The sequence below is a fragment of the Cottoperca gobio genome, chromosome 7, assembly GCF_900634415.1.
Source record: "Cottoperca gobio chromosome 7, fCotGob3.1, whole genome shotgun sequence".
NCBI lineage: Eukaryota > Metazoa > Chordata > Actinopteri > Perciformes > Bovichtidae > Cottoperca > Cottoperca gobio.
Genome location: NC_041361.1, coordinates 5,920,377 through 5,946,200, shown reverse-complemented (window position 1 = coordinate 5,946,200; position 25,824 = coordinate 5,920,377). Strand labels below are relative to the sequence as shown.

General features: G+C 42.1%; 2 protein-coding genes across 2 annotated transcripts in view; both read right to left on the bottom strand.

Annotated features, from left to right (window-relative positions):
* fgd (faciogenital dysplasia) overlaps positions 1-13,356 on the bottom strand; it is a 50,683-nt gene extending 37,327 nt beyond the window's left edge. The window contains exon 1 of the mRNA XM_029436180.1: positions 13,037-13,356. Within this exon, the coding sequence (XP_029292040.1) occupies positions 13,037-13,058 (22 nt within the window). The 5' untranslated portion in view covers positions 13,059-13,356. The remainder of the gene's footprint in view (positions 1-13,036) is intronic.
* A 5,796-nt stretch (positions 13,357-19,152) lies between these two features.
* The window catches only part of LOC115010539 (protein bicaudal D homolog 2-like), a 42,228-nt gene continuing 35,556 nt past the window's right edge, over positions 19,153-25,824 (bottom strand). Inside the window, 1 exon segment of the mRNA XM_029435157.1 lies at positions 19,153-24,892. Coding sequence (XP_029291017.1) covers positions 24,523-24,892 — 370 coding nt within the window. The 3' untranslated portion in view covers positions 19,153-24,522.

Here is a 25,824-nt window from a genome sequence, read left to right as displayed (position 1 = left end):
GTCCCATGCTGTCTGAGGGTGTCGGGCCGAGAGGCATGGTGGAGATGGAGGGTGCACAGCAGAAATCAAAAGGAGAGAGATAAAGTTTGGGGGGAGAAAATTAGATATTTAAAAGTCTTAAAAAAAAAGTCAAAGTCAAGGAGCTAAAGAGAGATGCTAAAAATTCTGCTTTAACTAAGATATGAAATGTTGCAAACAACTTTTAATAGGATATAATAATAATAATAATAATAATAATAATAATAATAATAATAATAATAATAATAATAATAATAATAATAATAATAATTTGGAATTACTGGTGTTGGACAATATGATGACATACATACATTTTGCTATTACGAGGTCAATATTAATATATCTACTTACAGTATATTAGCAGGACTAATCCAGGATTCACATTAATAATTATCCAAAAGAATATGTATAAAAATAGATTTGAGTCAGAAAAAAGACTTGCAATTGGTTATTCTATCTATAAACATCATCTCTTTTTAATATAAACCTCAATTTCACTATAATACTGTTATTGAGATTACAGATTACAGATTCCATGAGAAAGGATTTTGTCCATATTTCCCAACCCAAGGAGACACTTTGACCTTATTTCACTTTCCAGTCCCGTGGCTGCTCTCATAGTGCACTCTGAAACGCAGCTTATAAAACAAAACAAAAACAAAAACCAGATACTGACTGACGTCAAAGATGATCAGAGTAATATATTTCCTTTATCTGTGATACACAACAGACCACTAGTGTTGATACTGTGGCGGCTGCTGCTGGTGTGTATTGTGCCATAAAGGTTCAAACTTTGTCTTTGGTTTAATTCATAACATCCTGGTGGGGGAGTGGCTTTGCTGATGCGCTACAATTCAAAACATAAAACTTGGTGGAATAATTATAAAACATTTACAAGGGTCTTTTTTGTATAATCTGTTTTTTCACATTGCAGCGTCTAATAAATCAGAGGGGAGTGTTTTAGAATAACCAGCAGTCAGCATTTCAGTAATGTTGCCTTTGAGCTCTTGTGCAGCCCCTCTGAGAAGGTGAGCAGGGAATCCAGGAGACAGTAAAGCAATATTAGATATTAGAACCAGCAGACAATAAATACAGTGGACCAGCGTTCTGCTTGTAGAACATCATTATGTGGCGTTGAACAAGGTGTGATTTGTTTTCAAACGCTTTCCTGTTTATGTCCACTGTGTTACGCTGCAGCTCTTCGGGATGGTCGTTATGTCCTTGAGTATGTTCTTGCACGGTGTGATGGAAGTGAAAATCCCCGTGCTGGTTTGTAGCTATTAAAAAAGGTGCGACTGTGTGTATATATATGCGTGTGAGTGTGAACGTGCACACACACACACACACACACACACACACACACACACACACACACACACACACGAGTGTGTGTCCACCCACGTCGGGTTTGGTCATCTGATGAGCTGCAGGCTCATCTCTCCCTACAGCGTCCAGATGGCCTGTGATTATACACGGCTCAATAGAGATTACCGTGCAGCACAGATAGAAAGAGAAACAGAGAGAGTTAAAAATAAATAGTTCAAATGAGGAAAAAGTTGGCACGAATTGAAATGAAAATGTGAGGTACGTGGGGTCAAAGATATAGAGCGAGGGTGATGATGCATCAGCATCAACAGAAAGCAAATGTGCACAAACACTTCCTTCTGCACAGCAACACAACACCACTTACTACGTTTAGTTTTGCAGAACAGCAGCATCCACAATAATCAGCTCAGGTTTTATGTGCTGTGTCATGTTTAAGGGGGAAAAGGTGTGTAGGGTGTGGCAAGTGATGGATGGTGAAGGTCTGCGTACATGTGTGTGTGTATGTGTCTGATGGGAATATCTGTAGCAAGGGACAAGAGGGCATTTGTCACCAGCAGCAACGTGACATGATGGATTGCACACAGGCAAGTAAAGCACACCCAAAAGAGCAGTGTGAAAAATGATCAACGCTTCACTGAAGCAACATCGTTTAACTGTGTCGGGAAATCTACAATCAATGTTCAACAATGACATGTTTCTCAATGTTAGAGTTCAAGTGGCTGCATGTATGCTTATTTGTGCCCCAAGAAATTGATTTACATGAACTCGGGACGGGACGATACAGGATTTTTATTGCAGATCACAAAACTAACACACACACACACACACACACACACACACACACACACACACACACACACACACACACACACACACACACACACACACACACACACACACACACACACACACACACACACACACACGATCGTGGTGAATTTCCATTATCCGGATAATCGTGATTTAAAACGCCGGCTCGCTCGCTATCACGTTAGAGCAGCGTAAATAGAGCCAGATTTATTACAATGTTTTCAATTTGATTTCAATCCTTTATTTATGATTTCCTTATTTAAGATGGTTTGTTTCCACTAAAAAAGGATGCGTGTCCTATCTGTGATGTTTCTTCACAAAACAAAAGGTCAACTGAGTCCAGTATGTGTTAGTGTTTTAGAGTAGTTATTGGGATAATATCGTGAATCGCAATTATTTTGTCCAGGATAATTGTGACATTACATTTTTATATCTTTTTAAGTCTGTGATCAACAACCTTTAAACTACAGTCACCTAGTAGCAGTTGCAGTGACTTGTGATTTAAACACGAGATGAACAGTGAGCGCGAAGGCAGAATGCAAAACATCCAAAACCTTCATATCTCTGACAGATTACAAAACAGTGAAACTGAGATTAGCGCTTTCATAACTCTTCCACTGGATAAGAAACAACAATGATGCAATCCTTCACTGAGTGTCATTTAGAGAAGCCCGCCGACAAGCTACTTATTGTAATAGGGTTGAAGCTTGTTGTAGTTGTGAGTGCTTTACCTATAAGTGTATTGCTGGCACACTCTCCCAGCTGTCAAATAGATTAGAGGAGAATGGCGCGCATCGAGATGTTTTGTTTTTCTTTATCACTTAGTGAATACAAACAGACATGCAGCACAAAGCCAGCTTGTGTGTGTGTGTGTGTGTGTGTGTGTGTGTGTGTGTGTGTGTGTCCTAGCTTAATGATACTCATCATTCAGTTTTAGAAGAGCTTCAAAGTGATAGATTGCAGTTTAACAACCTAAAACACATGCATTTCATATTTCAAGGCACAAACACACAGACACAAACACACAGACACAAACACACAAACACAGACACACAGGCACAAACACACAGACACAAACACACAGACACAAACACACAAACACAGACACACAGGCACAGGCACAAACACACAGACACAAACACAGACACAAACACACAAATACACAAACACACAGGCACAAACACACAGGCACAAACACACAAACACACAAATACACAGGCACAAACACACAGGCACAAACACACAGACACAAACACACAGACACAAACACACAGGCACAAACACACAGGCACAAACACACAAACACAAACACACAAACACAAACACACAAACACAGACACACAGACACAAACACACAGGCACAAACACACAGACACAAACACACAAACACAAACACAGACACAAACACAGACACAAACACACAAATACACAAACACACAGGCACAAACACACAGGCACAAACACACAAACACACAAATACACAGGCACAAACACACAGGCACAAACACACAGACACAAACACACAGACACAAACACACAGGCACAAACACACAGGCACAAACACACAAACACAAACACACAAACACAAACACACAAACACACAAACACAAACACAGACACACAGACACAAACACACAGGCACAAACACACAGACACAAACACACAAACACAAACACACAGGCACAAACACAGACACACAGACACACAGGCACAAACACACAGACACAAACACACAGGCACAAACACACAGACACACAGACACACACACACACACACACACACACACACAAACACACAGACACACAGACACACACACACACACACACACACACACACACACACACACACACACACACACACACACACACACACACACACACACACACACACACACACACACACACACACACATGAATGCACTGAAACACCGATGCCAAGCAGACTGTGGCAATTTGTTGTTTTTATTCCGCTTTGACTTTTCAGGATCGATGTAAATCTAATGAAGTGCTTGTTAGTGAATTACGGCCCAGACGAGTAAAAAAAAAAGAAAGAAGAAGAAGCTGAAAGCCTGAAATAACTGTTTGAGAGAAATAATCCACAACGGGCCACAGGAAAAGGATCCATCTGTGTGGATGTAGCTCTCATCTCCTCATTAGGCTCAGGCTGTTATGACTGTCCTGTGATGAGAGTTGTGGCTTGTGCAAGGCACGCTGGGTGAGGGCGGCGCGGTGGAGTGGCCATAAAAGCTCACAAGTTCAAATCCCTTGGTGACGGTTTAAAACAAAGGGAGGATCTAGGTTTAGCACCTTAACATCAGGAGGGAGAAACTGAAGTCCTCTCCCCGTGTTGTTTTCCCTGCAGCCATTAAAGCAGTAAGTCCAGATCTCTCTCCCATGAAATGGTGCTATCTTGTTTCACAAAGTCATTACAGAGGCCGAGCAGTATACCGTGATAAATGGCTGACGGGCAGTGCAGACTATAATAGGAGAAAGGACAGGAGACTGCGGAGAGTCAGCCTGCTGTTGCCAGGGTGACCTTCAGTGTGAAGCACCTCAATGTCACGCTCGGCCGCTGAGCTCCAGGTATGAAGGGAGCACGGAGAGAGACAGTGAGGCTGTAAGCCTAGCACAGAGAGCGGTAATGATGACCTGAGCACATCACACATTAAAAATAAAATACATAGCATTACTCTTCAGCAGCTGTTGTCAAAAGCCTTTCAGAATATGAGTACACTTTTTGACTTGTGACCCCTTAAATCAAAGCAATGTCTACTTGCAGCCTCTCATCACGGGTTGCATATCTCTACCAATGTTGCCCATTTTAACAAAAAGGGGCATTTTGTTTTCATTTTCCTTGTTTTTATGTTGTGGTTCGGTGTGTTGGTTCGTTTGCCTGGTTGCCAGCAGGATTACGGCAAAACTACAAGCCCCATTTTCATGACTCTTAGTGGAAGGATGTGGCACGGGCCAAGGTAGAACCCATTACATTTTCGAGTGGATCCAATTTACTGGGCGGATACACACATTATTTTTCACCGATGGAAACGGCCTTGGAGGAGCTTTGTGTTCTCCGAGTGCTCCGTCTAGTTATGAAATGCGTTTATAGGTACGAAGAAGTTAAATCATCCAGTAACTCACAAGAAAAGAAAAATGTGAACAATAAGAATACATTTGTGTTTCTGCTTCCCGATCTTGTAATAATCTCACAACCCCTTACAGTTATTGTGCGACCCCTTTGTGGACGTCCCGACCCCCTAGATTGGGAACAACTGCTTTAAATTACTACTGTAAGAAGTCTTCAGTGATTATTTGGTAAAATCCATAAAGAGAAGAAGGTCATAGTCTCTGATTGAAGCTGCTGGATGGAGTAAAGAATTGAACAGGAATGACATAACAGTGCCATCTAGTGGTAGAATAGCTGTTGCACATGCAACACTGCAGCGGGGCAGTAGAGATTTAGTTGGAAAACGTGGGCAATAGAATCCCCCTTTGTGACCATATAAAACCATATGTATACTTTATGTATACCATATATAAGTACATATAAGACAGAGGTTTATAGAAAGCCTGCTTTGAATGATCGGCAGAAGTCAACATTTTACGACTGCCTGTAAAAAGAGCTGAGATTTAGAGTGACAGCCGGGTTAACTCGAGGCAAATAAATCTGTAGTTGATATCATAACACAAAGCTTTTCACTGACAGCAGCATCCATCCTCATCAAAACACCAAATAACAATATTAATACCATACACTTACTTAAGGGGAAAGACACTCGTAGCAGTGAGGACCGTTGAATGGTGAAATGTATGCATCACATACAGAAACGCTGCAAACAAAACGACTGTCAGTCTCTGGCAATGCCTTATAATGCACTAAATGAGAGCCCTGTTCAAACAGCCGTGCCATTTAAAAAAAAGGAGCCAATCTGTGTCAGGCTAAGACTGGTGGTGGTGGTGGTGGTGGGGGGAAAGAAAAGGATAATAGAGCAAGGAAAAGTTTCCTGCTGACCGACGGCCTCTGAGTCTGCTTGTGTGTAACACACCATGAAGTGTGAAGTGTTGCGTTTTAAAGAAGAATGTCAGAAATGTCAAGCAAGCAAGTTATGCTCAGTGTTGGGTTTCAGGAATAAAATCTAAAAATGTAGTGCTCGGTGCCGATTTATCCCATTATAATAATACACAGGCTTTAAAAGGGAGGAAGAGGAAAGGGAGAGACAATGGTTAATGACAACAGAAGGGCAGAGCGGAGGGGGGGGTGGGGAGGGCACCCAGGGGAGAGAGCATGGAGAATTCAACACAGGCTGCCTTTGTTGGCTGCAATCAGCCAGACTAGGAAGACATTTACAACTTGGTTTATGGCTACATCAGGTGAGTGAGTGTTAATGGGGGAGTGCGAGTAGCGACTTGGGGAGTGAGCTAAACTTAGCTGTAAGACGTCGAGGACAAAAAGGTCTAAAAATAGGGACATACACGACTTTGCAAATCAGTTTGCAGTTTCTATTACTGCTGACCATCTTTTATAGCGTATCATATCAGGTTTTTAATTGATTTCCTACAATCCAGGAAGCCACTGCTTTCATTTCACTGCGATATTAAAAAATCAACGTTGTGACATTTGAGATGGGGAATTGATTTCACTGTCAAAGTTGTGTCATCAGCGTGTGGGAATGTAGCCGCAAGCAGGGACTGTTTTAATGAAATGATTGTTGGATGGGTTTATGGATGCTCCAATATTTACAGTCCAAACTCACACGGTGTCTCTCAAGACTTAGAGGAGTGTCCTTGAAAGTACTAACATTAGTTCCTGCTCATTACCAGACTGACACGTACAGTAACGTGACCTTGACAAACAAATGACAAGCTGAGTTTCCGGAAGATTTTTATACCACAGAGAAATCTATGGAAACGGATTTCTGCCAGGAAGATAATAAATAATACATCTAAAAACGTATGTTCGACACTCATTACTGGACTTTGGAGGCTTTTTTATATATATATATATATATATATATATATATATATATATATATATATATATATATATATATATATATAATATATATATATATATATATATATATATATATATATATATATATATATATATTATAAACCAACGATGCATTAAATAATCTAAAAAATGATTTCTGACCATCTGTCTGCGGCCCTCGTCACGGTTTATATGACCTGTAGATTTGAGCTTTTTCATTATTTGAACAGGAGAACATCTGATGGGGATTATTTTTCAGCAGCGTGATGGTGTGTGTGTGGAAGTGACTCAAAACTACAGTGCGCATGTTCATTCATTCATCATAATGAAATATAATAATGTCACCCAGTACAATGGTGTGTCTCATTGATTTTTTAAATAGTTTTCCGAAAACAATGGAGGTCTGTGGCATGTGCTGTAAGGTTTTGGATAAACAGACATTATTTCATTGTTAGCTTAGTTTTTTGTTTTCATGGGATTTGTTGGCAATGAAAAATATTGAATATCAGCACATTAAGGATTCTGTGTTGTTCTGTGTTAAAGCTATGAACCTGAATGCCGATGCTCACCATCTACCCTAGAGGTGACCTCCACCTGGTTCCATCTCTCTCTCTCTCTCTCTCTCTCTCTCTCTTTCTCCCCCTCCTCCTCTTCCTCTCTCCTTTCCAGATCCCCCTTGCCTCACCCCAGTGTGTACAGGAAGCCCTGATTCCAGAGAGCCTGCTCTTCTGATGATCAGAGAGGAAAAACACAATGCCTTCAGTGTGCTAGAAAGGAGCTCAACTCATAAACTGCACACACACACATACACACACACACACACACACATACACACACACACACACACACAGAAAATCGAATGGAACATGCTTTTACTATTAAGGCTCTGTTTTTTTTTTTGTTTCCATATGACTTTCCAAGGAAAATCCCCCTCATCTGGGTAGGTCCAATCCAGACAGACAGCAGACTGGAGAAGAGGCACAGACACAGGCAGACACACAGGGCTGTGGAGAAATTGACCTTCCCGTCCTCTGACTGACTGAGACACAAACAAAGAAGTTTAGGATGTGAACTGGATCCCTTTCTCTGTCCTGTTTATCAGATTACAGAGTAAAAATGGCAATTTCGAATTCTTACTCCCCATTTTTAGACTTGGAGTCAGCGAACGATCCTCAATGAACACTCTCACAACCTTAGAAGTTCTCCAGACTGGCATCCACAGTCCTTTATTGGGTGACACCGAGTAATTCTGTCCATTTCTAGAAGGCCTCAACAGTTAATACCATTTATGAAAACCAGGTCACTTCCACCTGTGTGTGTGTGCGTGTGCGTGTGCGTGTGTGTGTGCCTAGAGACCGCCAGTATAGACATATTTGTGGAGGAAGCACTGCTACTCCCGAACTAATCCTAATCCTAATACGAAACAATATTGGACTAATAGCTAGTGCTACCTTTGCTGTCACTCTCCAGCTCACTATAATCTGTAAAAACACTGTTGGTGTAATCTTCTGCTGTGGGCTTCTGATACATCATTTCATAACCCTCCCTCGTTGCATACTTCAGGTCAGCTCTGAAATGTTGTCACCACTGTGGAAAGAGGAGTCAGTTGTTTAAAACACTAACTTGTTTGTTACGCCACTGCTTCAAACACTACTACAACTTCTACAATGTCGCCTAACTGTGGCTGCGATTACAATACAGAATATGTTTCTACAAACTGTGTTCATTCATTGATATTTTTCATTGTTTGTGTAGTGGAAACAAACAAATAAGTGGCTTCCCAACCTGGGGGTAACGGCAGTCCAGGGTGTCCCAAAATAAAACCACAGTCTCGAAGGCTGTTTCCAACCAACGAGGACAGATGGGTGCGGTGAAACTATAGTCACTGTGACGACAATCTTTTAATTGCTATACATTTGCATATTAATGTAACAATAGTTCTACAGCACAATTTATTACACACCTCCAAAAGCAGCATGCCTGCAAATGACTCAACAACCTGTTAAACAGGGGCGTCAATTATTACGGCATGATTTTAGCGCCGTAGCTATAAAAAGACTCAACTACATCAAAACAAACCAGTTTCTAATCCCAGTCCAGAGTAAAATCATCTTCCTACATGTCTGATGTGTATTTTCTGAGCCACACCTAATGATAAACCAGCAAACCCTATAAAGTACTATCTTATCTTGTGCAAAGATAGACTTGTAGGCATTTAACACAAACACTCTAACAACTTGACATGATAAGAGACAATTCAATTCAATTGGAAAGCTCAGGCAAAGACTTTAAGAGGGGGGCTTCTTCAGGACACGCAGTGCAGAAAGAAAAACTTGTGCCGTCAGAAAAGGGGTCAATCAAATCAGACACACACACACACACACACACACACACACACACACACACACACACACACACACACACACACACACACACACACACACACACACACACACACACACACACACACACACACACACACACACACACACACACACACACACAGCCATCTTAGCTGAAGCCTTTGCAACAGCAGGACCCACACATGACCACCATTAGGAAAATCAATGTGACACTCAGTCAGGCCGAGAGAGAGCCTGAAGCTTGTGAATGGGCCTGGAACTGAGTCATGCTGTCTCACTCTCTCTCTCTCTCTCACTCTCTCACACTCACACTCACACACACACACACACACACACACACACACACATATAAAACAGAATAAGACAGAGAGAAATGCCGGGGATGTTTGAGATCAGTGCTTACAGGAATGCACAAAGTTGTCGGGTGACTGGTCTGTTGGTCACCTTGAGAACTTAATATAGAAACACTTTTGCCGCCGTGAGCACAGTGACTGCGCCGCCCGCAACGCTGACGGAGCAGAATAAAATAGATGAATAGCTTTCTTTATAAGAAACAGATGAGAAGATGGATATAAATCTCTAAATCAGGTTGTTAAGTATGGAGCTGGAGTCAGGACACTTTTAGCCTAGCTTAACATAAACACTGGAAGCAGGGGGGGAAACAACACACCTACCAACACCTCTGAAGCTGAATAAATAAAGTGTTTAACCAGTGCATATACGGTTCTGAAGCATGCCGTCTGCTCAGTGCTTCTGTGCAGTGTCTCTGGCTACAGCGTGGATCTCGAGATGCACTGTAATTGAGCATATATTGAGCAATAAAACAGATTGCACAGCAAGTGGAAAACGTGCCTCTTCTATCACCATCACATTGACTTCTTTTATAAAAAGGAAAATCACTTCCTAGTAGCTGAAAACAGTCATTATTTTTACACTACTGTATTTAGTAGTGCTGTCCTCGACTTAGCCGACTAACACTCATTCGATTAAGTCAACTAATCACCACGTTTACTAGAAGATGTGCTCATACGTTTCTTGGAAATAAGTCATTCAGCATTTCAAAAATGACTAATTGACTGAAGAAATATTAGACCAATCGACTATAAGGGGATCAGACCTCATATTTTGTGTACTTTTTATAGATATAACTAAAAGAAGCGAACCCACTATGGGTTGGATAATGCTATTTCAATCAACCATTTACCACCTGGATGATTGACATCAACCTACAGAAGCACATTGCTTATAATAATTATAACCTCTCACCAATGTGAACTGTTATCATGGGACAGGATGGGTCTGCATCACATGGAACATGTCTTGCGTTTGCGTCCTCGTCACTTAAACAGTTGAACTGGCTGGCCAATGGGAACGGGCCTGATCTTGCAAAGACTTGGCAGTCGCTCAAAGTTCATAAAAGTGTGGGGAAACAACAACAGGGTCATCTGGAGCGAGGTAACAAGGGGAGCTGTGCAGATAATATTCTCACCATCCTCCTCTCTAACTCCCGTGCTCTGTGTTTATCTAACACAGAGGGGAGATGTTTACATTGGCTTGGTTAAACACAGACCGGCCCAATAGCTTTTGTTAATAATAAATAACCTAAACAGCCAGCCAGGACATCCATGCCGGAGCATCTAGCTACCGCACGTGGACCACCTTTGTCCCGCATCTGTGGAGGGAAGACGCTCACCCACTTCTGAGTGAGACGGATCGCATGCAGAGAGTAAGACCGAGAGTGAAGTGTGTCAGAAAAGTTTACGGAGTTGGAAACAACTCTGAGTAATGAGGTGGAATTTAAACTGAGAGGCGTGCTATCTATTCCACTGCAGCTCGTTTGTGATGTGGTTTATTTTAATAGATTCTCCGATGATATGAAGCGAGCAGCCTGCAACCCTTTTGACCCTCGCATCGTAAACACAAAAATAAGCATTAGAGAGTGCACAGGCTGGTTAGGTTCCCATGTGGAAGGAATATAGATGAGGGAACTTCAGAAAAGAGAACAAAATGAGACGCATTTCATCTGACGGCGGTTGCATTGAGCACTAGAACTGTGTGTGTGTGTGTGTGTGTGTGTGTGTGTGTGTGTGTGTGTGTTGGGGAGGGGGTTTAAGGCAGCCATGAGAGATTGATCGGGGACAGTGTGGGAGAGAAAGAGGGAACTGCAAAAAAACAAAAAGAGCAAGGCCTTGGGAATGAGTGTGTGTGTGTGTGTGTGGGAGAGAAACGATGCACTGCTGGACTGCCGGAAAAAGAAAGTCAGCCAGGAGGACGGCAGATCGATTCCTCCCCTGAGCCTCACAACAAACACTCTTTTTCTCTCTCTCTGCATAGCTCACCTCTACTGCAGCCTGATATCATCCCATCAGCACTTCATCTCTATCACTACACCCTCCCCCTTCTTTGTCTCCATGCTAGCAGCACTTTATTCCGAGGCCTCTGTGAAAGATCGTAAGATTTAGCTGAATCTTCTATGGAGATTGGTTCTCACACTAATCTCATTGTGGTTAGCTGATAGGAATATTAAACCAAACGCCCCAGATCTGTCATCTGTAGACCATGCGGAGTACAACACACGGACAGACACAAACACAGGAACAATGATCTGGACACGGTAAATAATCAACAGCCGATTTAGAAAGAAAGAGAAACATCCTTTGTGATTGTGGCGGTATAGAAGTGCGGTTTAGAGATGCATCGTTCTCATGGTCAAAAATATCTACGAGTAATGCAGAGAGGAAACCACACACTGACACACTAACACACACTCTATCTCAAACACAGAGCAGTCCTCCTACCATCCTCTCCCAGACAGACAGACAGACAGACAGACAGACTTGTAGACACTTTTAACACATCTCTAATCTCATGAGCTCTGCATCAAACACTCTTTCCTCCACACAAATCCTATTCCACACAGGGACAATGTAGCTGTTATGGACACACACACACACACACACACACACACACACACACACACACACACACACACACACACACACACACACACACACACACTACAGTAGGGAAGCGGATGAATGACTCCTCTTCTAGTCATCATTATCAATTAATATTATTTTATAAATGATCATCTAATTGTTTGGTTTGCGGTCATATATTTACAATACAGATAACTCTGAGTGAGTGAGCGTGTGTGTGTGTGTGTGTGTGTGTGTGTGTGTGTGTGAGGGGGGGGGGCCTCCGTCAGATTGGGGCAATTGTGAGCTGCTTCTCTCAGGGTTTGGTTTTGCTCCTTTTCTTGCCATGTCAGCTTAAGCTTCCCCAGTGGACCATTCATGCTCAGCGTGTTTGTGGAGCAGCCATAACGAGCAAAACAACTCTTTACGTTGTTTCGGAGTTGATGCAGGCGGGCCTGCAGCTGCCCCGTTGACAGCTGGCAAAAGCATTTTGGGAATTCAAATCCTGTGCGCAATGCAAGCCGTGGCCATTTGGAAACAACTTAAGAAAACAGCAGAGTTTTTAAAAGAGAGGAAAAGATATGTCTTTATCAATACGAGCGGTTCACTTACCAGTAGCTGAAACCCCCTGCATCTTGCACAAAGTTCGTCTCCCGTCGTTCTCTGCTGAATCCGTCTTTTTCTCGGAGAAACTGGCAACAGCAGCGGCTCCAGTGTACTAAACTCGGAGGAGCGCCTCCACTTTCGAGCCCCCTTTTCCTGTTTTCCGATTTAAAAACACACACACACACACACACACACACACACTAAGGACACTTCATGGTTTCCTAACGGACGCGAGAGACTTTACCGGGGTCCTTTTTGTGTGTGCAGAATAAGAGCACTGTAGTCCTTCATGTAGTCCTTTCTCCTCCCTCCCCAGAAACAGAACTCTCTCCTCTGTGCCGCTGGAGAAAAAAAAAAGAATATGCGCGCTCCTGGTGCGAGGCGCGGGCACAACAACCCCATTCATTGAGCGTGAATGAAAGACTGGGAAAAACAATAACCAAGTTAATTGTATTCTTTAACTCACTACTAGACTTTAAAGCAGTTACCACAGCCTAAATATATTACTAAATGTAATGTCATTTATTGTTTCCGTGTCTACTTAAACTCTAGTTTTCTATCTTTAAGTGATATTGCATTTTCGGTTATGACATGCCCATCGGCACACAGGCATGACATGGGTTGTCACGTGAAGTCATGAAAAGGATGAAGCCTAGTTCAAGAGATAACTCGGCTTTGAAAACTCCACAGCTGCCTATTAGTGTGGAAAAAAGAGCCTGGAACAGAAATACTAACTGGCACTGTATTTCCATGTCACTGCTCAGGCTTTCCCCTGATCTTTTAATTGATTATCTTGAGTTTCCAAGCTAGTTGGATGGATGCTGTCAGCTGCCTCTGACAATCATTGTACAGAGCAATAAGGCAAGTAAAACAGAGCCTATAGTCATAACATGTCGTTGCTGTTGCATGTATATTGTCCTGTTTATGCAACGTTCAAAGTCTGATAGTAGCTATTACTATATATTACTATATAAAAGCAGTTCATTAAAGGTCCATTAATGAACTTCACTGCAGTTTTTAGAAAGTACTTTAAAAAAATAAAAATTATCCTTTTACTTTATGGGCCTACTTATCCTCCACTAAAGATGGAAATATCGTCCTTTTTACGTAATTTATCGGACAGCTATAGTTACATAAAAAAACATATGATAAACTTATAAAATACAATACATTGTTACAGATTAAACCAGTAGTTCCCAATCCTTTTGGCTTGTGACATTTTACACAAACGCAGTGTCTAGTTCCTCCAATTAATGTCAATTTATTGTTCGTATTTCTGCCAAAAAGGGATTTCCCCCTCTACATATCTTAGATGGTTCATTTAAATGAACTGTGTGAGGCACAAAAAGATCGAATAAATTGCGACTATTTCTCCAAAAAGCACCAGGATGACATGAAAGTCCAAAACATGAATAGAAATTTGTGTAGTAGTTTTTGCTTTTTTCTTCTTTCCAACTCTCATTCATCATCTCATGACATCTCAGATTCTTCTTGTGACTGTTTGGACTCACTCAGCTACAGCAGCAGTAAAATGATTCTTATGCATTGATGCATCAGTAATAATCTAACACTGTCACACATGTAATAATAACATATCAGTCACAGAGTCCATTTTTCTGCAGAATGAGTACTTTTACTTTCGATGCTTTAGGTTCATGTTGATAATAATACTTCTGTACTTTTAAGAAAAGTTTGCAGAACTTTTACTTGCAATGGAGGATTTTAGTTGGTACCTTTTACATAAGTAAAGTCATACTGCTTGTCTCAGTGTTGTGGCTATTTTTAAACCCTCTCTGTGTCGGTCTATCTGTGTGCAGCCCCTCCATCTTTGCGAAACGCGTGTCGACTCAGCCACGCATCATTAACCCCTTTTGTGTCTGCCGCTGTTGCTGCACGCTTTTCATCGGCCTCAGATCAACACAGACAACAGCAGGGTCTCTAATGATAATGCATCCCCGTCTGGCTGCCAGCCAGGCAAAGGGCCACTTCATTGACCTGTACTCCTCTCTAATAAGCTGTAACCATACATCACCTCTTCTCTCATCTATACCAGCTCACTGACTGCACACTAATGACATAATTTGCAAAACATGACTTCCATTTTGCACACACACAAGCAAACACTAGAATAGAAAACACATTTCCCCCTTTTGCTTCAACCTTTTTCTCTTCTTTTTTTTGCTTTAGTGAATAATTCTGAATATGTCATTGAAAGGCCAAGTGTTCTGTGGATGACTGAACTTGTGTTTTAAATAGACCAGCGGCCCTTGTTAGTGCCTCCGAGTGCATGGAGCTGCCTGTCAGCCCGTCTGGGGCATGCTGGTCCTCAGAAAGCAGAACACCAAACAGCCCCCTGGGACACATCCTCTCCTCCACTTCCCTGGGGCTCCTCCACTCAAGGCCACAGAACAGAGTGAAACAACAGCATTCAGGATGAAGGGAGGAAGAAGGAAAAGAGAGGAGAAGGGAATTAAAGGGAGAGGTGGAAATGTGAGAGACAGAGTGAGATATGTATATAAAAGAAGACAGAAAGGATTAACAGACAAAGGAGATGAAGTGGCAGATGAGAAAACTGCAGGATAGGTGTGAAAGTCGACAGAGATACGTGTGAGATGAGCTACGCAGTGCTTTTACACTCATCTGAAAGCCTCATGGTGTAAATGCCTTAATCATATGAATAATCACACTCTAGTCTGGGGTGCCAGTCTTTGTTCATTCATTCTTTTTCAGGTGCAAATTAAAACCTCAAAATGATTTAATGACACTTACGATACTGCGGCAAACTGACTTTCTGAGCTCACACCAAAGGTTTAGTGGAGATAATGCATGAGTCACAGTAGTAAGGAGACTCACACCCTGCGCCCAGTGTCAGGACTAAGGAATGTTTTAATGCATCATGAGGCTGAGCTCACACTCCATAGGTCATACATTTGTTAACATCCTCAGTGGTCTTGTTTTTGCTCCAGTAGAGCTGTTCAGAAATTTGTGTATCTCCGTGTGTGTTCGAAGCAGATCCATGTGAGCCCTGTGTCAGCTGATCTCGGCTCTCTGTCCCTTTAGGCTCCACATGGATTCATCACATGACAGAGCTGGCTGATACACATAAATAAGATTCTGTGCAAACATATACTCTGCCTCTCTCTCTCTCTCTCTCTCTCTCTCTCTCTCTCTCTTTTAATGCAAGACCTTAAAGCAGGGGTGGGGAACCTTTTTCCTAACAAGGGCCATTTTATTTTAGTTTACAACATCCTTCGAGGGCCATACTAATTATTGAACTCATAACCTCAGCAAAAATGTTTTAAGACACAGCCCATTAATTTCACTTTTCTTTTATGTTGTGCAAAAAAGCAACTTTTTTATCCATATTTCTGAAAACAATCCTTTATTAGTCCCACAACGGGGAAATGTATCTTGTCACAGCAAAAGAACATATGAAGTAAAAAGGCAGTAAACAATAATTAAATAGAATAAAAAAAGATATAAGTACCAGGTGGTTGATAGAAAATAAAGTGAGTATTGCACATGGCAATGATAATTGCACAGCAGTGGTGGAACAGTCTGTTCTTGGTGTGGTGGTCTACCTCTCTATCTGTCCATGTTTCTATGTTCCGCTCTGCAGAGAGCTGCTTGTTGGGCCAAACTCCGCCGAAGAGCGTTAACTTTATCCAAACGCACTCGTCCTTTCAGCTCGTGCAGTTTGACATGTTTCGTGTTTCACCTCAAGCCCGTTCACACAAACTAGACACACTGGCCTTTTACTTCCTCAAAGAAATAATCGTTTGTCCATTTCTCCTGGAAAGTGCGACATTCGCGTCCAGCTTTCTCTTGTTTACACTCGCCATGCTGCGTTCACTGATGTCAATGTCTCGTTTAATACTGAAGTTTTTTGACACGTTCCGCTCGTGTTGTCTTCAAGGACGCTGACCTTGGCCAGGAAAAACAGTCAATCGCCCGTCTATTGCTGTCTAAATTTTTATTCTAGTTCTATTCTAGTTTAATTTTTTGCGTGTGTTTATGAATTACCTCGAGGGCCGGATCAAATGGTCTCGCGGGCCGTATACGGCCCGGAGGCCGGAGGTTCCCCAACCCTGCCTTAAAGGATTCAGGCAGCTCATGAAGATGTCAACAACTGTATTACAGGGACCCCAAGTGGTGAAATGTAATAATGCATAAGCTGAGATGCGAAACAGCTGCTCTGCTGTGTGAATCCCCCTCCACAATCACAGCACCTGCACATTAATAGAGCAGGACTGATGCTACAGAATGAATCCCACTGACCCATATTTCCAGTGGAGCCATGGGTGGGGAGGATAGCCTATAAGAGGAGACTGGCACTGACAAAGGGTCCACTGTTACTACAGTGATGTCATCAGTGACTTGACCTCTCCCTCTGGCTCTCATTAATACCCTGCCATTCAAATTCAATCAGCAAGGCATATGATAAATGGTAGCAACTGGTTTAACTGTACTAAAACACAGCACTGTGTGTGTGTCATGATAGTTAATGTAATTGATTCCAGGTTATTCTAATTCTGAGAGGACTAGAAGATATTAATATTGTAGCTGTATTGCATGATAAGAGTGAGCAACACGTTTTTCTTTACTGTAGCTGAAAGGCTATTTTATGTATGTATATGAGCATTTTCTAAAGTCAGTAATCATGCATTCACTTAGAGGGACACTCAACCAATTCTACACATGAAGTTCAGTTTACTTGTCATGAGGAGTACTAGACCCTATTAAGTTGCATTATGGGAAGAGTAGTACCCGGTGTTTTTGGAGCTTACCCACACTCGAGACTTAAAGTTGAGATATCTCGGCTTCTGCTGCTTCAATTTGGACCTTTCTTATTTCATTTGTAATTTGTACGTCCCACTAAACTTTATGGATGTACTATACTATACTACCGGTAAATTGCTGGCGTAACCATTCAAGACCATTTCCATTTAATTACATTTGGCAAGGTCTAATTTGTGCCATGCTGCTGTTCAGGGCACAATCAAAAACGATATTCAATTTATGTTTTTAATTTATAAATCTTTCATAAGGGGCCAGTATACTCCATCAGATCTGTTGGTTGATGGTCAAATAGCCTCTGAAACCTCTGACATTTTTTTGTTTGGGTATTATTTAAATGAGCAATTCTTAACGAGTATGTGTACACCATGTGGTACATCTGCAGTTGTCAAGGGATATATGGGGAAATTAGGGTAGTCGCTCAGCTAACTTGTTAAAAATAGGATGTAGGAGGAAAGTAAACACACATTAAGTATTACAAATTGGTGTAAGGCTGATCTTTGGTATATTATTTATCACAAAAAACTACTACCTACCATAAGTCAACAGCACAAGAGACACCTCTAACCAACCAGTCAGTTGTAACACCTAAATCATCTCATGCGTCATAGAGTATGGCACGAGGGCTTATATTTGCACTTGCACATCCCATGACACTCATAAAAGTCCAGACAAGAATCCATCCGACATAATTTATTTGAATTAAAAGTATGGCTTGTCTTTGAGAGAGCTCAACAGCATTTTGTGTTCTATTTTAAACAACTGCCTAAAAACACTAACTGTAGCATTAATTGGCCAGAGCGACGGGCTCCAGAGCCTGGACAGGAAGTGCTGGGTGCACCAAAGGTCAAAACAAACTGGCTCCGATCAGTGTGTGTGGGCGTATCTCCAGAAGGCAGGGAGAGGGGAGAGGAAAAGAAATGGGAAATGCAGAAAGGCAGAAGGAAGGAGGGAGGAGCGAGGTTTAAGCAGGACAGCAGAGAAAAGACAGAGAGAGAGAGAGAGACAGAGACAGAGACACAGAGAGAGAGACAGAGACACAGAGAGAGAGACAGAGAGAGAGAGACAGAGACAGAGACAGAGAGCGAGAGAGACACACACAGAGACATAGAGAGAGACTGAGAGAGAGGTGGGGGGTAGATGGTGGAAGAGTTTTTGTGCATTGTGTGAAATGTGATCATGTCCTGGAGCCGCTCAAACAGCTGGGAAGTTCCCCTGGCTTCCAGCTGGGAACACTCGGAGGAGACACCAGGGCTGCAGACCATTTACTTCCCTGGTTAACCCTTCATCTGCTGTGGCGGCGCTATAAATAACACTCACACAACTTGGAACTTAAGTCACATTTATTGATTTTTAGCCAGTATGACTACCTTTACACAGAGATCCCCCCTCTCCACTGGAAAACAAACAAAACACTTTCATAGGATTAATTCAGCAGTAATACGTCAGACTTAATTTGTCTTTTTCATTTTTCTTCTCCACATTTGTTTTTCACACCCTGACAAAAGTTTACATGTTTGTTTTCAATTCTGTGTAAAGGTCCCATGACTGGGAAACATGCATATGACATTTAGCTGTAATCATAATGCACATTATTGATAAGAATACAGTACTGCATGACAATTCAAATAAATACAGGTGAAGTCGTTATTTTTATATAAAGATATCAAACTCTCATTATGGATCAATACTGAAACACAATATGACAATATAAAGTTTGCACGGCTAAATTTATTATAACAATGCTATCGCTTCCAGCAAACAGAAAACTTTTTCTTTTTTCAAATGTAAAACATTATTTCAATTGCACTTTTATTTCCTAGCTTATATTCCATATTGGTACGTTTAACGCCTCAACAAACAAGCATTGGCTATGATGGCACTATTCAAGCTTGTTGATGCTTATTTTGTTTTCTGTTTCCTGAAAACATAATGCTCAAAGATGATGTAAAAAAAAATTCAAGAATAAAAAATATAACAAACAAAAACTCAAAATGGACAAAAAGAAAGAGAAAATGCGCTCTCTGCACATTTTTTCTACAATACTATTGATATCACATTACCTTCACCAAACAAAGCTAGAGATGCGTAGATGTTTCCAATTGTACACCGATCTACCCGAACACATTACAGATGCTTTGAGCATTTTGTTCAGTAACAGGAGGCCAAAGGGATTTCATGTGGTTCCCAAAGTTTGATAAGAAAAACAACCTTTTCTTAATACCCCTGAATTTATTGAGTGGGATCACTGACCTGCAGAATTCAATACAATTCTGGTTTTATTGAGCAAATTTGAAAAAAATATCATCTCACTCATGCGGACGGGAAAATTTCCTTTGCACTTATTGCTGCATCACGGTCATTTTAAACCCAAAGTCCTCACCTATAAAACAAAGTAAACATCAAATACTAGTCTAAGATTCTCCCTTGAAACAATGAAAGGCACTACTGGTCAGAAATAAAGAACTAAACAAACCAAAAAACAAAACCCCCCGGCGCTCGCTTGGAGAGCCACTACATCTTTCCTCAGTGACGGTTTGTCTTCTTTCGAGTCTTGATTCTTCTCAACCTAAACGGTGCACCAAGATTTGGCACGATAAACAAAAGAGAGAATGAAACAATTCCAATTTGGAATTTAATTGTCGCACTTGCAGAGAATTCTGAAAGTCAGTGATCCCGTTTCAGTGGAACGCCCTCGGTAAGAAGTGAGGAAAAGCATATCATACCACTCAAATTCTTCCTAAGACACAGCTTACCTGGTGGAGTCAGAGCGTTGTCAAGTTTCATTTTGTGATTTTGAACTATTCCTAGGAATAATAAATACATGAAAAAAACCCAGAATTTGATCACCCTGGATTTTTTTGTATAGAACATGGCAGTAGAACAAACACAAAAGAAAACCAACAGCATAACATATGATGTAACAAAACAAATTAAAACATGATTATTCGATAAACTCTTGAGGATACGGTCATAATAGTGTGTGGTTTGTTGAGCCTTTACTCGAGTGAATAAGATTCAGGAGGACGTATAATCCTAGAGTCTTACAATGTATACTGAATAACTCACAAACCATAGTACTATCACACTTTCCTATAGGTTAATAATAGTCTGTTATAATCCTATATAATAAAAGTGCACAGATTAAAAAAAACAAGAAACTAAAACAAAACAAAAAACGATGAAACCAGACCAAACAGCTTGTTGATTTACATTGAGAAAGAACCCCGTGTCCCCTGGCTTCTCATTGGAGGGTTAGATTAGCCAATCGCAAACTCTGATTCTAATTTCAGTTTATTGGACCGGTGAGAAATTGGCTTCCAGGAACAGCAGCAGCAGCAGCACGCAAAAGTGTCACTAACAGCCGTCACATTTGAAAAGCAATAAGAAGGAAGTAGGTCCGTTTACTCGACTAGAAATCAGTGTTTTCATTTAGCATCTTTTGTTTTTGTGTCTTCAAGTCCAAATGGCCTATTAGTGCTAACTCTTTTCGGCAGACTCAATCAGCAGCGAGAATGGACCTTGTGTTGGTACTTCGTCATCCGCACGGAACTACAGTAATTACTGCAAAATGAAGAAACAAACAGATGATCAGCATCATTTGTCAATTTAGAGCGACGGTTAGCCGAGTCCACAGAGACAAAGCAAGCGGCGGTTGGAGTTAGTCAAAGGAACGGAAGCCATGTTAGGAAACTCTGAGGCGGCCGATGTTCTGCCAGGAGCTTCTCTGTCACATCAACATCGTCAATGTGACAGCACAGTCGCCACAGCTTCTCCTGCGGTTGCAGGTTAGGAAGCCGATGACTCACAAAGTACCATAACTTTTGTTTCATAGGACAGAGATGAAACCATATCCCACCACCCAGGTCAAAGGAGATGGGTCTTTCTCATATACCATGCAAGTTAATGAAAAATGGGTTATGTTGTTGACATGCAGGCTTACTATGAATCAGGAGATGGATGCATCATGTGTTAAAACTGAAAAGGTGACGTGGGAGGAGCCTGCAAGCAGAGGTAAGAGGAGCTTTTTAGGTGGCATGCCGTTACGACAGCAGATAAATCAAGACATTGATTTCAGACTAGACGCAGCGAAGTGGCATTTCATTTATATAAAAAGGAGGCCGTTCTAGTCACACTCACATCCTGGGGTGTACCTACTGCTCAGTGATTCCACAGAGGGGCTCGACTAATTTGAATCAATGTCCTCTGGTCCATTGAGTTTCTTCTTTATTTTTCCTCCAAAAGTTACTCCAGGAGTTTCTTCCTCAGGAAACCCCTGGATGCATTTGTTCCCCCCCACCCTCCCCCCCAGTATGAGAGTCAACTCTCAGACAGACTTCTGGCTTTCTTCACCAGCATGTTTGGCTTTCTTATCTCCTCTCTCAGGAGCTGGTTTACAACACGAGTAGTTCTCCCTCCATCTACTCCCCAAACCTTTTTCTCCGTCAGCGCAAACTGATAGAAAGAATATATATCACACTTGTAAGTTAAGTGAATCTCAAACTTAAGAGTGATTGACCTCTAAGGAGGTGTGTGTGTGTGTGTGTGTGTGTGTGTGTGTGTGTGTGTGTGTTATCGCCCCGTGTCCATGCTGTGTGCTGTGACTTATGGATGCACACTCAAGCAGGGTTGACCGCTAGCATTGTTCCATTTTCAGAGGAATAATTAAGCTCCCTCTCTTTGTATTTGAGAGGAAGGAATACTGTAGTAGGATCCTGCAAGATTATAACCTGAACATGATCATATTAAGAATATAGATTTTTAATATATAGCATAGTAGTAGTAGAAAACGCATAATTTGATCAATCTTGCAGGATTTCCTCACATCAACCCTGCTTTCAGCATCGTAAAGCTAACGTGTCTAATGATCCACAAGCAGTACATGGAGTTATTAAACACAAGCCCCACTTAATGTTTTTCTTCCTATTTGCGTAATGCTAGCTTGCAAGGGGGTTAAAGCTTTTGTGGATACAAAAACGGTACGTTGCTCAGTCCTCACACACACCAGAAAAGACAATTAGTGACCCTCCATTTGCCAAGATTAAAAACATAATACACACACATGAGGGGCCCTTTCACGTAAACGCTGTACACACACAGGCAAATATCGGGTACACAACGCATGTGAGGACGTTACCTGATAGAAATATTCAAAAAGGGGCAACTTTCCTCACAAATTCCTCGTTCTAGTTAAAGGGTGAGCGGTGATGCTGGGGGAGCGAGCGGCTGACAATCTAAAAGAGAGACGGTTGTTATGGCGACACAGATTAGACACACGAGGAGAGGGAGAGAACACACAGAAATGACTTGAGAGCAATCTCCCGAAAACAGTTCCCTTAAAGTTGAGACACAAGGACAGGGCTTTACATCAACAGATGGATAAATATCTCAAGTGTTTGGGTCGACAGGCACTTTTGCCGAGTGGTCGGTCGGTTGCGTTTGCAGATTTATTGCGCACGTGAGTGCCTTTTTTTGATTTGTGCTCTTCTAGGATTTACTCAGCATTTTAAAAAATTTGTCTGTAATTAAAACTATATTGTATCTCTGTTCACAGTAATCATTATATCCATTTTAACAGTAGTACGAACCTTGAGGCACCTAATAATGAAGGGCACTTAATTTGGGTGTGGAGATCGATTTGTCAAACGTTATTTCTCTCTCAGAATATGGCTCTGGAAGAATCCATCGCAACGTAATGGGTCACATGGAATAGCCCTCCTTGTACTGTCTTTCACCAGACGCCAAATAACTCCTCCTTTAACAATGTAGAGCCCTGTAGTACACGAGTTCCTCTTGTACCACACATCTGACAACAGAAAAACAGTTTTAAAAGCTCATACGCGTTTTCAACTGCGAAGCCATGCGATTCTACTGACCCTATTGTATTGGTGTGCTAGCATCACAGCTTTAAAATGATCCTGAAATAAACACCTGCGGTCACAGGTGCTCCTTTTCTGCCCAAACCGTTCCCTTATAGAACCAGTAGCCCAACCCACTTATGAGTCTTTGAATTTCTGTTTAGAATCACACTGTGCTCCCCTAGCCAGAAAGCAGAGGGAGATTGCATATTTGACTTTCTTTCTCTTCAAAAGTTCATTTTCGTCAAGTTCCTTTGTCTTAAAGAGTAACCTGATTAGACAGTGGGCTGCTGGACACAGGTCAGTCCTGGGGGGGTCCAGGACGGAGAGGCAGGAGAGAGAAGGGGGGCTTTTATTAAAAGGAGCACCATTGCCGACAGACACAAGACCGTCATATCGACATCTTCTTTACGAGTCCTCACCCCCGCCATGTGCTACCGTTACCAGGCAAGACACTCAGGGGGCCAGAACAAAAGAGCACAAAAGCTGCCACCTTTTACATCATACGTACAGCACTATGACAGCGGAAAGAATAGACACTCCATTATACCCACAAAACCCCCAATATAACCGGGGCCCTATAATCCACATGCCATATATGTCTACTGCAGTCCAAACGTCTAGTGCACACTGTACATACTTATGCATTCCCTTAAGCGTTTACACTAGCACACACGAGCAGCCGGTTAGTCACACAGCAGTCCCTAGAGGAGCGCAGGCTGGCCAGGGAGCTAAGCGAGCAAGTGGGGCTCTTAAACACTAAGGCAGGGAGGGTTTTGGCACGTAGGCCCCCCTCCCCTCTGTACACAGCAGTCCCTTGCGGACTTCTCAGCCGCCTCAGTCACAGTAGATCTTGTACTTCTCGCTGCAAAAGACCGGAGGGCCTCCCAGAATGCCGTTGGGCATGGCGTTGTTGAGCTCTGGTCGGCCGGCGCCAGAGCAGGTGAGACTCTGACTTACGTGGGGTGTGAGGACGGTGCCGTGGAGGGCGGTGCCGCTGATGGCCTTGCTGCGGGCCTTAGCCCGGCTGCTGCTACCTCCCCGCCGGGTCTGCTCGTGGTCGAACTCCAGATCTTCTAGACGCTGAGTCAGGGCCAGTTTCTGCTGGATAGCCATCCTCAGCAGCGAGTTGAGGGTCTTCTTCTCATCCTCTGCTGCAGCCAGCTGCCTCTGCATCTCGTCCAGCTGAGTGACATACTCGTCACAACTGCAAGAGAGACGGAGAGAAATACAACTGTAAAGCCAGGCTTATATGTTTTCACTTTGAACTTGATTTGAAGAACATCAGCATGTTTTTACGCCATCGATACTTCCCTGTGTCGCACCACAAGGTGGCACTGGCAGTTTCAATAATACCAAACAGCCTTTGCCTCAATGGAGCAAAGGATTAGTTGGCTTTCTGTTATGTTTATATTGAAGCTATTGCTAAACTGCATACATGATATGCATACCTGAGCTGCATGTTTGAGACACCACCAATAAAGAAGACTGAAACAGCTGATCTGAAGCACTTTGACAGGACCGTTGCCCTGGTTACAGTTTTCACACCACCAGGTGGAGCCATTGATCCACACAGTACAGACCTGATGAGACTAACATAGCTCATGGATTATTATTAACTAACCAACTGTTTGAGTAATTTAAGCAGATATTTTAGAGACAGCGCCAACCTGTCTGTCCACAGCTGCCATCACTTGATGTCTTAACTGAATACTGCCACATGGTGAACTTCATCCTCGAGAGCAACTTCAACTCCAACATTCATTCACATCGTAAACTATAACTCACTCTTTAAAATGCTTTTACAAATCTTTTTATATTTCCAAAAATGTAAATGTGTGTTTTTTGGGGAGGGTTTATATGGCTGCTGCTAAAGGGCATAATTAACATTCATGAAGAGCGGAGAATTAGAGCGTAGCTGATGGCTTCTCTGAATAATATGAGGAGTGTAGGCGCAGAAGTTAAGAATAGATCACATTCACAAAGGATGAAAGCATTAACGTAGGGGTCACTGAGAATATCCTTTCTACGTCACCTGAGGACCAGGGCTGAGGAGGGGGAGTCAGAGAGAGGAGGAAAATTAAAGTGGGAATTAGAGGAATACGGTTCATTGCTCTTAGCTGTTCACACCTGATCTCC